Source organism: Chelonia mydas, chromosome 15, assembly GCF_015237465.2.
Source record: "Chelonia mydas isolate rCheMyd1 chromosome 15, rCheMyd1.pri.v2, whole genome shotgun sequence".
Taxonomy (NCBI): Eukaryota; Metazoa; Chordata; order Testudines; family Cheloniidae; genus Chelonia; species Chelonia mydas.
Window position 1 is genome coordinate 20993505 of NC_057856.1, and position 15249 is coordinate 21008753.

The following is a 15249-nucleotide window of genomic DNA, read 5'->3' on the forward strand; positions in this document are numbered from 1 at the left end:
TGGGACTGGAAAACCATTTCCCACCCAGCTCTACTTAAAAGCAAATCTGTACAAATATAACCAATGCACACTGAGACGTTTATTGTATCTTAAGAAAGATGTCATTTTGGACAGAACTACAGCCTATCACTGCCCAAGATTTAGTTTCGTTTAAGGGAGGCACGAAGACCTCTCCTTTAGAAAAGGTTGTTTACCCACTGCTGTGGTTCAATATTAACTATTTATGTGATTCTTCTCTTCACATTTTTATCTTCTGAATATTTCAGTATTTTATGGTTTTAATGTTCTTGTTTGTGAGGTGCTGGGAATGGCACCATAAAAAATAAAATTTACTCTGATTATTATACTATAGTTATAGAAATAATGTGATTTACTGATGGTTTCATTTCCCACTGGTATGAAAAATACACATAAAATGTGGTATTGTGTAAAGAAATATGCCTGCAGCAGAATACTGAATAATCTCTACTCTTCCATTTTCAGGTAGCAACTAAGTATTGACTGTTGTATGAATTTTTACCATTTTTTAAAAGTGGTAACACACAGTATTTGCTATACATGCCAGTATGAATAAAATCTTGTCATATGTCTTGTCAGTAACTTAAGAATGGCCTAAATTAACAAAGCAACTAAATTCAGTATTAACACTGCCACTTAACTTACCCATTAAGTTTAGGTATTGCAGAAGTTACACCATGTAAAAATCACATGCACCATTCCACATTGATCCCTACAGTTTCAATGCATTTTTCATCAATCTTACAGTTGTTTTGTTCATTCATGTAACATTTTCAATCTTTTTCTCTAAATCATTACCTTGATTGCACCAGATAATTTGTGACTTGCACCATAATTTTATTTGTCATTTGAATCTTCTACAGCATCAGCATACTGTGAGGGCTCTAAAATATTCTCAGTGGAAAAAATTGCTTAGGGGAGACAATCAAACAATAGACGGACAGACGGGTGAAAACACCCGAAAGATGAAAACCACCATGTGTTGTAGTTTATAATTTTTCCAAAGCGTATTTTTTTAATTAATGTTCAGGAAGTACTGAAATGTATTGCAACTTTTATAAAGCCTTTGCATGCTGTAGATTTAAAGGATATGGGTAGTATTGCCAGCCAGAGGTATTCAAAAGTCATAAGGACCAGACCCTCAAAAAAAAAAAAAAAAAAAAAATCAAGAGATTTGTTAAAATAAAATTTGACGTTCTTTCATTTGCCTTCTAGTGTTTCATTCTTTAGGAGTCTCATTTTCAAGCTTCTCTCTTCAACCTCAAAGGCTAGAACTTTTTTTTAAATAATGAAATATGAGATTCTGATGTACTGTATTCACACAACTCCAGCAGCTCAGGCTTTAAGAAAAGCATCCAGTATTGCAAGACTCATGGTAAAAATCATGCAAGTTGGCAACACAGCTGGACCCAAAGCATGCTAGGTGCTTTACAGACCAATAAAAAACCATCCTGTGCCCTGAAGAGCTTGCAAACTAAAAGCCAATGCCTGCTCCTACAAACACTTACTACCAAAGTACTTCCATCAGATTACCAGCCATATAGTACTTACTACATGAATAAACTATGTTTAGGATCTGTCCCTCGGAATAGAAATAATGGGAGGGATTTTCAAGAGTGCTCAGCACTGGCTTAACCCTGCTCCCAGGGCATGTCTACATTCCAAATGACAAGTGCTTCTGAAAATCCCATCCAATATTACTAATTAAAACAACAGAAATAGGGAGGATAGAGAGGAGGGGCAAGGGCTACCACAAAAGATCATGTGGTTTCCTTTGGTTAGTTAGGCACCATCCTAATGGTTCTGTATCTTTTTTTCTCCCCTGTATTTATAATTTACAGGCTGAATCATATCCCCTAGACCCATGCATGGAGGAAGCGCGCTACATACAGATTTCCCCCTACACCGTTGCGGGGGAGGGCGTCTGGACACCCAGAATTGTCAGAGAGGCATGAGAAACTTTGAACAATGTCCCTGGCCCCCTCCTGATTCCCTGGGATCCAAGCAGATCCTTGGAGATCCATCTGGTCTGAGGGCAAGCCTGAAGCCTGTTTTGTGGGGAGTAATCAATCCCCTCTGCACCTGATGGAATGAATGCAGGGAAATATCAGTGAGAAAAAAAAAGCTTACTGAGAAATCTTCCCCTTTAGCATCCTCCTGAATTTTCCTGATTTGGTGGGCGGGGGGTGATAAGAGTTGCCAATGATAGTATTTGGAGGGCGGGGGGGTGGAGGAGGAGGACTGGAGGAGAGTTAAGAGTAATGAAAAGGGGTCGGTGATATGGTGGGAGGAAAGGAAGAGATAGGATTTGTGGGAGAAAAATAAGCGGAAGGGAGGAGAGATGAGGAAAACAAAGGTGTTGCTAAAGATAAGAAGAAGAGAGCATGGCATAGGGAGCAGTGGATAGTGAGATAAGGAAGCAGAGAGGACAGTTTAGCCTGAGTAAAAACTCCTGGATTGGGCCCCCAGTCTGTGTAGTATTTATTTAAACCACACCCCACTTGGTGTAACCAACCCTATAACACATCTGGCAAATATTTTAGCTGTCCGTTGACAGTTTTTTGAATCCAGTAACCAAATACAAAAGAAAAAAAATTAAATGTTATATCACAGCAGGGGGAGGGGCAGGGGGAAGAGGTTGAGAATGCTGATGGCTTGCAGCTACAGCAAAGCCTGTAGCAGCCTCTCCAGTGTCTATGAGCCATGGAAGTTGATCTTGCATATTGTACACACATATAAAAAAAATCATTTGACTCCAAACCTAGGCTGCATGATTTTAGGCAAGGCTGCCTTGGGTAAATTCTTCCCTTTTAAACCTATGAGGTATTTTTATTAGTTATTCCGGGGATGGAGACTAACCCACAATAACCGGCACCAAGTTAAGGACGCCATGTGGAATTGTGTTGTCCATCTTTTTATGGAAGCTTAAGAGTTTAAGATGGGGTATTCACAGTATTAGGTGGGGACCCAGGGGAGGTCAGAACTACCCTGAAATCAAAAATAAGGGGCCTCTCAAACATAGCAGGCCCAAAGTTTCAACCTGGCTTTGGTTTACTTTGCGTCACTATTGTTTGTTCATTTAATAGAGGGCCTTGCACAAACCTCAGATCACATTATGGGATTACAAACAATGGGCCACCTTCTGCTCTCATTTACGCAGTGTAAAACCAAAGTAATGTCATAGACTTCTGTGGAGGTGCTCTGGATAATGAAACTATTTATCCAGAGATAATTGCTCATGAAAAAAATGCCAACATTCTCAACAAATATTATTTACAACCCTTTATTCAGAGACTCACAGGTTTTAAGGCCAGAAGGGACCATTCATCATCTAGACTGACCTGTATAACACAGGCCATTGAATTTCACCCAGCTTTCCCAGCTCCAGGCAACTGCAGTGGCCTGTTTGGCTCAGGGGGATTTACATCAATGTAACCAAGTGCAGAATTGGGCCCTGAGTACATATGTTACAGGGATAACTTCACTTCCCCTGCCAGCAAAATCCCAGCTTCAGGGTGAGATTAGGCGGTCCTATTCTGCACCCCCATAAATCCGTTAATAGTTCCCATTGACTAATGGTACACATTAGCAGCACTAGCAACACAACACAACTGTATAGGGCCAAGAAACAAAAGAAAATCCACTGAAAGCAGCCATAAGAGAACTTTAGATAGGAAGATAATTAAACATACTGGCAATTGGTATAAGCTATCCTGCCCTTAACCGCTTTGAGTCCCTATTAACGGACACCCTTATTCTTTTGAAAAGTGTTTTGGGATCATTAGTGGAAAAGACCTTGTTTTTACATCTCATCCTAAAGAAGTCATCTGCAGCAGTGCTATACAGATCTCTGTGAATAACTGATTTTTTGGTTCATTGGCAGTTCAAAAAAAAAAAAAATCAATCGGGGAAAAAATTGGTTTGGGACAAATTGAATTGAAATTTTTTTTGAAATTTCAGGTGAACTTAGAGTCAGAAAAATATTAGTTTCCTGTCAAATGAAATCTCAAAACAAAAAAGTCATTTCTAAAAATTTCAAAATGTAACGCTTTGCCTTCACAGGATTCCTCCCTTCCACCCCCCTTTTTGCCACAAACAATTTGGCAAAACTGACACAAAATCACAAAATTTGTGTTGCCAAATCTGCATTTTTCTCCAAAAAAAAGTTTTGTCCAAAAAATTTCACCCAGCTCTCATGCAATGTCCTGTTGCGATATTGATTTGACTCTTATTCAGAGGGAAGAATACCACCTTTTTTAATTGCCAGCACCAGTATCTGCAGCATCTTGGACATATTCCATCCAAGATGCTATTCCAGCTGGCCACATCCAGCTCATAGCTTGTGAGATCTAACACAGCCTTTGTTGGCATTTAGGAGGATTCACAAAGAGGCTTTTAAAAATACACAAGTTAATTCTAAAAAACATCTGGGGAGGCAAAATCCTTGTGTTTGTTTGGGTTTTTTAGGTCTGGCAAAACGACAAAAGTGAGAGTGGTGGAAGGAAACCATGTTTTTAGACCTATTTCAGAGAACAGTCCCTAACGCTCCAAGGACATTTATCTGCCAGTCTCTTAGCCTTTGCAAGTCACTAACAAGAAGTAAATCAAGACAGCCTTTCCTGAGTCTTGGCTTCTCCACATGAACTGATCAAGTGACACTCGCAATATGTATCGGAACACTTCTGCACTTTTTGTGTATCATGCCATTCCTGTCTCTCGAGTGCACTCTAGCTAATAAGTAAAATCAGCAATGACCCATCTGATGCTTTGTAGAAATCACAGGTAGTCTATTTAATTTCATAACTCAGTACTACAGCTTTAGGATCCAGTCCTACACCCCGTGATGAAAAATGCAAAATTCCTCTTCACTGTCATGACTATAAAACCAAGTCCTTAGTCACTAGCATGCTGAAGAGCCCCTGTCTAAATCTGAACAGCAACCTATGGTAAAGGGACTTCATACACTAGTCTCCTAAATTTGAAACCAGCAAGACAACACGTCTGTTTGATATGCTGCAGTGCTTGCAGGATCATTTCTGTTCTCTCTGTGCTAAGGGACATTGTTTTGGAACACAGGAGGCCTGATTCTGCTCTCACAATAACCAGTTAAATGCTGTATAATTCCATTGATTTGAGTGGAATTACTCCTCATTTAAACTGGTATGCGTGAGAGAAAAAAATCTATGTGGGTTTTTTTCATATCTAGCTGTAAACTGTTTTAACTCAATAATTGGCAAAGTCAGAAATTAGAACTTTAGAGAGAACTTCCATTTGCAAATAAGGACCTTGTGTTAACTACTTACACCTCATAACTTTGTGTTCCCTGTGTAATAATTAGAGCTGTTTTTAACAAAGTTTTTTCAGCAAAAAATGGCTTTAAAAAATAGCAGAGTATCTTGAGGCTCCTAGACAATCTGTCATCCAAGTACAGATATGACCCAACTCTACTTAGCTCATGACATCTGATAGGATTACAGCATAATAAAAACAAACAGTAATAATATGGCAAAGCACTCACCTTCAGGTCCACACATTTCTGGATTACTAATGCAAGAGTTTTGGGAGTTTCCAAAGATGAGAAAGGTAACTCTTTTTGGTTCAGTGAGGTAAATTCCTTTGTTGACCATTCCTTCTACAATATCTAAGGAAGGAAAATTAAAATGTAGTCCTTTAACATTCTCGTGCACTGACAGCTTCTTGGGACATGACTCAAATGACTCAAGCATTTTTAATATGTTTATCTTTCTATCCCCCTTTTTCAGGATAAAATAAATGAAAGGTACAGCTTACTGTCTTATCATTTATAGTCTATAAAAATGATATTGATCTGCCCTCCCCAATCCCCTGTTCAACTAAATCATTTGTATAGCTGAACCAGCATGGCCAGAAATTACTACTTGAAAATAGTCTGAGTGAAGTTTATGTATTCCAGAGTTCTGAAAACAAGCGGCACTTTATAGGGTATTTTTGGCTAATCAGGAAATTCTTCTCTCCCGCCCCTCAGAAAATTTGACAAAAAACTTATTTTTTCCTCCCACAAACATTTCTGTTTTAGAAAATGGCTTTTTGACCATTTTTGATCAAAAAGGCTATATTAAAGGAAGATATTAGACCTACTCTAGCAAGAAGGCAGAAATACATGTATGTTCTTTTGAGACACCCAGGGGCATGACTTTTTATTAGCATCCAAAAAGGCTCTGTTTCCATTTATCATGTGTAACTCCTTGTGATTTCTTAGGGCCTATCTTCTTCACTGCTTTTAAAAAAAAAAACCCACAGTTTTTTACCTCAGGTTAACTAATGGAGGCGAGCTATCCAGAGGTAAAAATCACAGCACTTTAGGTTTATCAAGAGGTAAACTTGCCGCAGATAATCTCAGGCCTGGGTATAGGGCGGACCTTGGCAAATTTACCTTGCAATAGAACTGAAGTGCTTTGACTTCATTGTGTTTTTACCTCAGGATACTCATGCATGTTAGTTACCCAGAGGTAAAACACGCAGGTTTTTTAATACTGAAGACAAGTTCTTAGTAACACTTCATACAGCAGGATGCAAAATACCACATGGATTTTCTTTATTTACAGTTTAGGCAGGAAGAATGTAATTGCCTGATTTGGAATTTGTCCTGGACAGTACTGTTAATACCATCACTTTTGCAAACAGTGCTATGGATCTATGATGACAGTGAGAATTCAGGATCTTTGTTTTATGTCTTCTCCAAAATACTGCATTCTGAAAAAGGCACTTTCAGGATTAGGGTTGTCCAATGGGCAGGCAGTGGGAAGAGTAATATGGTGTTGTTCCTGCTAAGAGATACAGAAGTCTTAGCCAGGGCTATGGTTGGTATCCGCAATCACCAGGATGTAACAATAGAGATACGGAAAGATTGTGTGTGGCCCTAGCACAGATGCATGGTGAAGGACCAAGGTACAAGGAGCCTTTTTTATATGTGCCCTCTGTTCTTGGGTCCAACTCAATAACAGTCCATGCGCAAGGAGAATAGAGTCTTGACCCTTTGGCACCCCCGAATCACCCCAAAGATGTAGAGGCAGGGCTATGGCCCCATTTCCCTCTACACTTATCCAGAGAGATGGCTAGGTATGCTATAGGGAATGGGCTTTATCACCCTAAAGATGGTGCAACATATGCATTCCCCCTGTGACTGGAGGATATTATGTCTCTTGAGCCTAATCTTCAAGCTGTCCATATTCAGTTGAAACCACGACATGGGGCAGCCAACAGTCAAGTAACCGGTTCCGCACTCCGGGGCAAAGAGGACAGGCTGGTGTAGGGAGGTGTAAAGGACACCTTCAGTGAATTTGGCCCAAAACATTTCTTGATTCACCCAAAATCTACTGTCCATAAAACATACAGTTTCCAGATATCTTCTCTTCCTTAGGGCAAAGGAAAAAAAAAATCTAGGTCACCCTCTAAACTCCAGCTAGCACTTGACTCCTTCAAATCCCTCTAAGGCATTAGCATTATGAAGTGAAGCGAACTTTTCTGAATTCTCTATGAGCCACATAACCTCTGAATTAACCTAGCCAGGATAAATCCCAAAGAATTACACATTCTTGTTTTCATAGTATTTCCTTGGCATCAGTGTCACTCTCTTTAATGTTCACATGGAATATATATCTTATTGTGTGACAACTATAAAGCAGATCAGTGAAGACTGGAAGGAATCAGGGTCATTTGAAGTTCATTATTAATAGAGTTCAGAGTTGCCAGCCCACTCCTGCTGTTGGAGAATAGGAAAATACAGTACAGGAATCCTTTTGCTTTTAATGCTAACCCTCTTACATTCAAGTTGCCCAACTGGAATCTACTTAAACCTATGCTGCTTTCATAATCTCATTGCTCACTTATGTTTTTCTAACAACCAGCTGTAAATTGATACCTAATTCTGAGGTAGATAGCTGGTCAGATTCCAACTACAGTTACATTAGTATAAATTTAGAGCAACCATACTGAATTCAGTGAAGTGACTCCAGGTTTATACTGGTGCAAGTGAGCAAAGATTCCCAGTAAGTTTTTATCGTAAGTGCCTGCTGGGGTAGTCATTTTCCACTCAGCTGATTCTCCCTTTGATCTATTGGCTGATGTAGACGTAAAACAGTTGTTGTTGTTTTAAATGAAAACACCCACCACACACACCTGCATGTCTTCCACCTGTTTTTTCTATTATTTTAATCAGAAATGTCATGATGGGTAGCTCCCATTTTCCCTTGCATCCTGCAGAATTGTTTGAAGTTTCTCTTTTTTTAAACACGTTACTTTAAAGGCTACAGATTGAAGAAAAACAGCTCTTTTTTCTTTTAACTTTATAAAAAACAGAGTTCTTTTAACTCCTTTAAACAGATAGTTCAAATTATATTGAAATTTCATGCCAACTGATTTTTTTTTTTCAGTGCCCATGTTTACAATTCATCTCAAATGTTTTGGGGTTTATTGGGCTTTTGAGGACAAACCCTACTCTCCTTAGCTATGTGAGTAGTTCCATTGAAGCCAGTGGAACCACTCAGATGAGCAAGAACTGAATGATCAGTACATAGCCAAGCCAAATTCTGCTTGCTTACACCAGTGTAAAGCCAGAGTTACTAAATAACATCACAGCAGTTTTTCCAGATTTATGCCAGCATAACTGAGAACAGAATTTGGCCCATAAACTCCAGAGGATCATTTAAGAATGAACCAAACAGTGTTAACTTCGAACCCAACATTATCAGACTAGTCCAAGTTTGACAAATGCAGAAAAAAAATACTTGAATCCTCACCTACGGTTGCAGAGAAGTTAGAGTAGGCAGAGTCATTGGTATATACAAAGGTAGAATTATGGGAAGGAAGCACAGTGAAGTTGTGGATTCTTAGAGCTGGGTGGAACAACAAAAGAAAATAAGCAAAACAATGAACAAACACAAAATCAATATGAATTGTCCAGTCCATATCTCTCAACACAGATCAAATGTTACTCAGTGGCCCTTTAAACTATAACATTCTAGCATTCTATAACATCCTCCATCTTTTTTTCCCCTTAAAGGGCTTGTCTGCACATAAAGGGTGTTCCACTTTAACGATAGTATAGTTAAAGTGATACAACTGCCCGCAACGTAGACACAGTTGTATGTTTTACACCAGTGTAGCTATTCCCTTAGGGAAGGGAAATAAACTATAACTGTATCCACACTAGGGGATGTATTGGTATAAATATATCAGTTTTAAAAAAAAAAAAAAAAAAATCATCTCCTGAAACCAACATAGTTATTCTGGTTCAAAATCTGTATGTAGACCAAGCCTAAGGGAAACTGACATGCAGATGGCATTATCAGTAACTTCAAAACGACAGCATCAAAAAAAAAAAAATCATATTTTGGTCTGCAGATAATTTTATCTATATAATTTTAAGAGCCCTTAATTATAAAAGTTAGTAGAGAAAAACATATTTCTATTGTTTGGATTTGCTTATTTTGTACTTTTGACAGCATTTTGCATGCAGTCATTTTCACTGTTTGTCCTGCACGGACAGTTAAGACTTGATTCAAAGCCCACTGAAGTCAATGGAAAGACATTTGTTGACTTTGAATCAGTCCCAAAATCAGTGGAGTATTTCATATAGCAAAAGAAGAGAAAAAAATGTATTTTAAAATAGAAAAATATCAATGTAAAACTGCAGGAAAAAAGTTAGCAGAGGGACAAAGGTTCAGATGCAGCACCTGAAAATACCTTTAAACCCTTTAGATTTTTTTTTAATTCACTAGATTCCAAATCAGTGATGTCTCTTTAATTTCCTCAGTCAGTTCTGCCATTAGGATATTACCATTATAGACCCGAGAGAACAGCCAGTCAGTATGGAAAGTGCACAAAAATAACCTAATTTGGTGATACTGACTCCCAAAACAGTGAGACGTTGAGAGGTATGAAACTGGATTCCAGCCACACGATGACTTCAACAAATAAAATGGATTAACATGAAGGACAAGATTATGATGCTCCAAGGTTTTATGAGAAGAAACATGGGATGAAAACAATTGCATGAAATTACAAGTGGAAAAAATAATATGAGAGACTCTAGCAATGAATAAAAGAGTTGCATAATCATAGAGTGGTATCAAAAAGCAGGAAAATGGTAACCTGCAGTAGAATACAGCAATAAAGAAAACCTTTCTTGTGTCTCAGAATCAGCCTTCAGATGCAGGCATGCAACTCCCATTGAAGCCAATGGGAATTATATGCATGTATTGGAGGATAGAATATAAGCAACTGCAAAGTAAGAAAAGGGATTATCTACAACAACATTAAGGAAAGAATTCAACATCAGAAAAAAAAAAAATCACACAAAAGAACAAACATTTTCCGATGTTTTTGGCACCCTTCCAGAAAACACACTGTGGTCCAATCCTGGAAACCTTCACTGACACGAGTAATCCTTATTCATACAGGTCATACCACTGATTGCAATAGAAGCGTTCATGTGAGCAAGTGCTTTTCACCGTGAGTGAACGTTTCTAGGATCAGGTCCTATAAATTGAACTATTCGAATATGCTTGAAATGGCTTCTGAATTTCAGCAGTTATTGCTCCTTTTGAAAAAGAGCACTTCCTAGCCTCAACTGTGTATTTCTTGCTCTTATTAATTATTATTAATTATTAAGAGCTGCATTTCGGGTTAGTTTTCACAACACCTAAGTCCCTTTGTGAATCTAGCCCAGGGCCTACAGGAGTTAAGCATTCAACTCCCATTGTAAATCAATAAGAGTTAGACACCGAACTCCTTAGGGACTAGTGAAAATCCCGCCCACTCTGTGTATTTGTGCATGGGCAAGTATACACCAAAGCAACTGACAATAATAGGATTTTAATGACACTTTGGAACACACAACAATTTCTCTTCATAACCGTAAGAATGTGTAGGCTGCTCATAAAATGTCTGAGAATACTTTGGAAAAAAAAATCACAGCTTTGAAATGCAAAATCATTTGGACTGTCAAAACATTTGATGAATAATTAGATCTCAGCTGCCATGGCTTTAGCTCTAACCTATTTAGCTTTCATATCTCCAGCTCCCTTGCTACTTACTGACTCTCACAAATACTTATGTTACTGTCATTGTCACGAGTCCTGCTTCTACCTCCATTTGTATCCCGAAACTCATGGATTCCGTCCATATCTTCCAGGGGCCAGTAGTGGGACGCTGTCTGTAAAACTTCAAACCCTTTCAAGGAAACACAAATTTTAAAAGGTCAGAAACGCAGGATTCGAGGTCAAGTGTAACAAGTCTCCACAGATGCTTCAATGTAGAAACCAGAAAAAGAGGGGAATCAAATGGTTAGGCAAAATAAAACATTTTATGTAAACTATGCACTGCATACAAGGAGCGAGCATTTGAAATAGAGCAAAATAAATAAATAGCAATGGGGATTAAAGCCATATGTTATGCAACAAGATTTCTGATCGCACATTGCAGGGGACCCCTGTTTTTAAAAGCTGTGTACTTACTCTACCTTCGCTGCAGTAGAAACAGGTTGTGGCCTAGTGGCTAGAGAGGAACTTGTGGACATTGTCTATCTTGATTTTAGTAAGACTTTTGACATAGTCTGGCATGACATTCTCATAAGCAGATCAGGGAACTGCGGTCTAGATGAAATTACTATAAGGTGGGTGCAAAACTGGTTGAAAGACCATATCAACAGTCCGCTGTCAAATTGGGGGGATGTATCTAGTGGGGTCCCATAAAGATCTGTGCTGGGTCTATGACTATTAAATATTTTGCTTAATGATTTGGATAATGGAGTAGATATTATGTTCATAAAATCTGTGGATGACACCAAGCTGGGAGGATTTGCCAGCATTTGAAGGACAGGGTTAGAATTTAAAACAACCTTTACAAATAGGAGGATTGGTCTGAAATTAAGAAGATGACATTCAATAAAGACAAGTGCAAAGTACTAGACTTAGGAAGAGGGGAAAAATCAAATGCCCAACTACAAAATGGAGAATAACTGACTAGTCAGTAATCGGTTACTGAAAAGGACCTGAGGGTACAGTGAATCACAAGTTGAACATGAGCCAACAATATGATGCAGTTGCAAAAAAATACAACTCAGAATGATATTAGCCTAACAGGGTGTTGTATATCAGACTCAGGAGATGGTTTGCACCGATAAGGCCTTAGCTGGAGTACTATCTCCAGTTCTGGGCACCACACTTTCGGAAAAATTTGTAGACAAACAGGAGAGAGTCCAGATGAGAGCAACAAAAAAATGATAAAAAGTTTAGAAAACCTGACCTACGAGGAAACGAAAGTTAAAAAAAAAAAAACTGGGCTTGTTTAGTCTTGAGAAAAAGAAGACTGATGGGGGACCTGATAAGGCTTCAAATATATTAAGGGCTGTTATAAAGAGGACAGTGATTAGTTGTTCTCCATGTCCACTGACGGTAGGACGCAAAGTAATGGGCTAAATCAGTAGCAAGGGAGATTTAGGTTAGATATTAGGGAAAAAACTTTCTAAATATAAGGATAGTTACGCTCTGGAATAGGTTTCCAAGGGAGGTTATGGAATCCCCATCATTGGAAGTTTTTAAGAACAGGTTAGACGGACACCAGCCCGGATGGTCTAGGTTTACTTGCTCCTGCTTCAGCATAGGGTCCTGGATTAGATTACTTCCTCATTACCTGTCCAGTCCTAGATTTCTGATTCTATGTTGCATAATGATAGAAGACCTGACCCTCAGCTGGTGGAAATCAGCATGGCTGTACTGAAGTCACATTCTGACTTATACCAGCTGAGGATTTGGTCCTAATATTTTAATTTAACAAATACATTTCTATATTTCGTGCATCCCCACACATACCCATAAAGCTTAAGCCACAATACTTAGATCATTTTAAGGACAATATCCAGAGAGGGCCCAAATGTCATACAGGGCAATGTACAGAATGGCAGTTTCCTTTCTACAGCACCCTTTCTCCTTTTCTTACACCTATGGGAGCCTCTCCACATGTGTTCCAGCTCTGCAGAATTCAAGGGGCGCATGGAAGAGGCAGCTGAGTGCCTTAAGACTCTTCCCCTCTCCCCAGAACCCACAGGGGAAGGCAGCACAAGTTAACACACCTTGAGGCTATACTGATCTGTTTGGTTTTCACTTCTAGCCTGTGAAGACCTTCCTCTACTGATGGGTGTTGAGCAACCCCAGTAAATTGACTGCTGGAAGCATGGATTCTGCAGGGGCCATGTTGTCCAGGTTTTGGGGTAAGCCAGGGAGGTGGAAACCAGCAGCAGAAACACAGGCAAGGGATACGCCATGGGGATTTTGGGAGGGTGCATAGGTTAAGGTGTCAGAACTACACTCTTCACTGGAAGGAGTTTCCTGACTGGGTCCCAGAATATTTAGTGGCATCGGAAAATAGTTAACTGCTCTGCATGCAGCAGCTGCTATTTCTTCAGAACCTTCTTTTCCCCAAAAAGTGAAAAATAAATCTTATGGCTAATAGGAACATTTTGTTTCCCTAAACGTCTTCTTCAGTTGCAGATGGTTACACTGAGCTCCAGGTGGACAAGCTGACAAAAGCAGAACATCTGATGGTTCCCATTTTCCAATGGCAGATTTATCTAGAGAATCTAATTGATGTCAACTAGAGAACACTTTAGGGAGATGTGAATTCTCAAGCTGGAGCAGAAACAGACTGCCCAGAGCCATTAAATGGCATGTTAAGGTAATGCTCTATTTTAAGGGTCGAACATTAATAATAAAGGCAAATACAGATTGTATTTTATGTTATATTATTATTTGTAAGAAACTTTTTTATTCCTAGAATAACTAATTTAGCAAGCTGTGCTGGAAAAGAATGTGTAATCAACCAGAGCAATGAAAGTTGTAGGAGAATGAGACAGTCATACAGTAAAACCCTCTTGCTATTGCAAATGAGCGTTGGTTCTTTTGTCCATCATGGTGGCAAATAATTCTATTGGCATAAATTAATCTGTTTATGCTTTTTTGGTGGGGTGGGGTGGGGGAAAGATATCTACAAATCCAGCATTTACAGAGGTTACATTTTTTTTTTTCCTATTTTTTCAGTTGTGTTTTCAATTGAATTGTGTGCTAGTTAGGAAGTATCCGAGAGTCAAGTCTTCTATTAAACCACAAAACAGATACACCAGGAATAGCAGAGCTGGTTGGAACATTTTTGCCAAAATGAAATTTTAGCAACGTATGCTCTTTCACTGAAGATGAAACATTTTGCAGGGACTTATCAGTTTCCAATAAACTGTTGTGGCGAAGGGGGAGGAAGGGAGAGAGAGAGAGACACTATAGCTGGCTGGTTAGCTGGGACGCAAGCGATCGAGGTTTGATACTCTGACTTGACACTACTCTGCTGGTATCGGAGTGATCTGGGATGAAAAACACTACCCTGAACCAGGCAAGGCAGGACTTGAACCTAGAAGTCCCACAGCGTAAGCCAGTGCCCTAACCACCCAACTATAGAGCAAACACACAAAAGTCTTTCCTTCCAATGCAGAACAAAAACAAATTTCAAAACCAGCTACAAGACAAACGGTTGTCTTCCAGTCACCTTCAATGGCTAAATACCTAGAATCCACTCACACCCCCTACCCAACTGCTCTTTGTCCCATGCATGTCACTATATCTTCTTCCATGCCTAGAACCCCCTCACTGGTCTTGCTTGCCAAATGATAGCCCTGTCGTTCTTCAGCTCCCTGCACAAAACCTAGTACTTCTGCTAGACCTTTCCATGTTAGCATCTTGCCTCATTTCTTCCCCGCCAAAAAAGCAGCAGAAAGGAGTAAAAGAGAGGAAAAACAGAACAAGCCAACTACAAGAAAACCTACCTCCCTACCTTTCACATGTGTACACACACACACTAACATATATTATTGCGATGCATATTTGCTATTATGTTTGGACTGCACTTTGGAGGCCCAGTTGAAGACTTGGTCCTGCAAACTCTTATTAACAAGAGTAGTCCCATGTAAGCCAGTGGGACAGCTCACATAAGGAGAAGCTCACAAAGGTAAGGAATGGCTTCAGTGGGATTACCCAAGTAGTAAAGTACTACTACTGATCCCAAATAAGGGTATCAGAATGATTTAGTGTGGCCCTCTCATATAAATTTCATGGTGTCAATAACTCTCACTTGCCTAGAATTTCTTTAGATTCCCTACCAATCTCTCAGGGACCTAAGGAAGGACAGGGGGTGGGAAACAGAAAGGCA

The 15249-nt window shown here is 39.3% G+C and overlaps 1 protein-coding gene across 5 annotated transcripts in view; it reads right to left on the minus strand.

The window, feature by feature from the left end:
* The window catches only part of ADGRD1 (adhesion G protein-coupled receptor D1), a 259123-nt gene that overhangs the window by 225839 nt on the left and 18035 nt on the right, over positions 1–15249 (minus strand). For 3 of the 5 annotated variants that reach the window (XM_007054972.4, XM_043529404.1, XM_043529405.1), the window contains 3 exons: positions 11146–11229; positions 8796–8891; positions 5537–5659 (listed from right to left, as the gene is read on the minus strand). In XM_007054972.4, coding sequence (XP_007055034.2) covers positions 5537–5659; positions 8796–8891; positions 11146–11229 — 303 coding nt within the window. The remainder of the gene's footprint in view (positions 1–5536; positions 5660–8795; positions 8892–11145; positions 11230–15249) is intronic. The other 2 variants (XM_027817275.3, XM_043529403.1) reach the window with 1 other exon arrangement.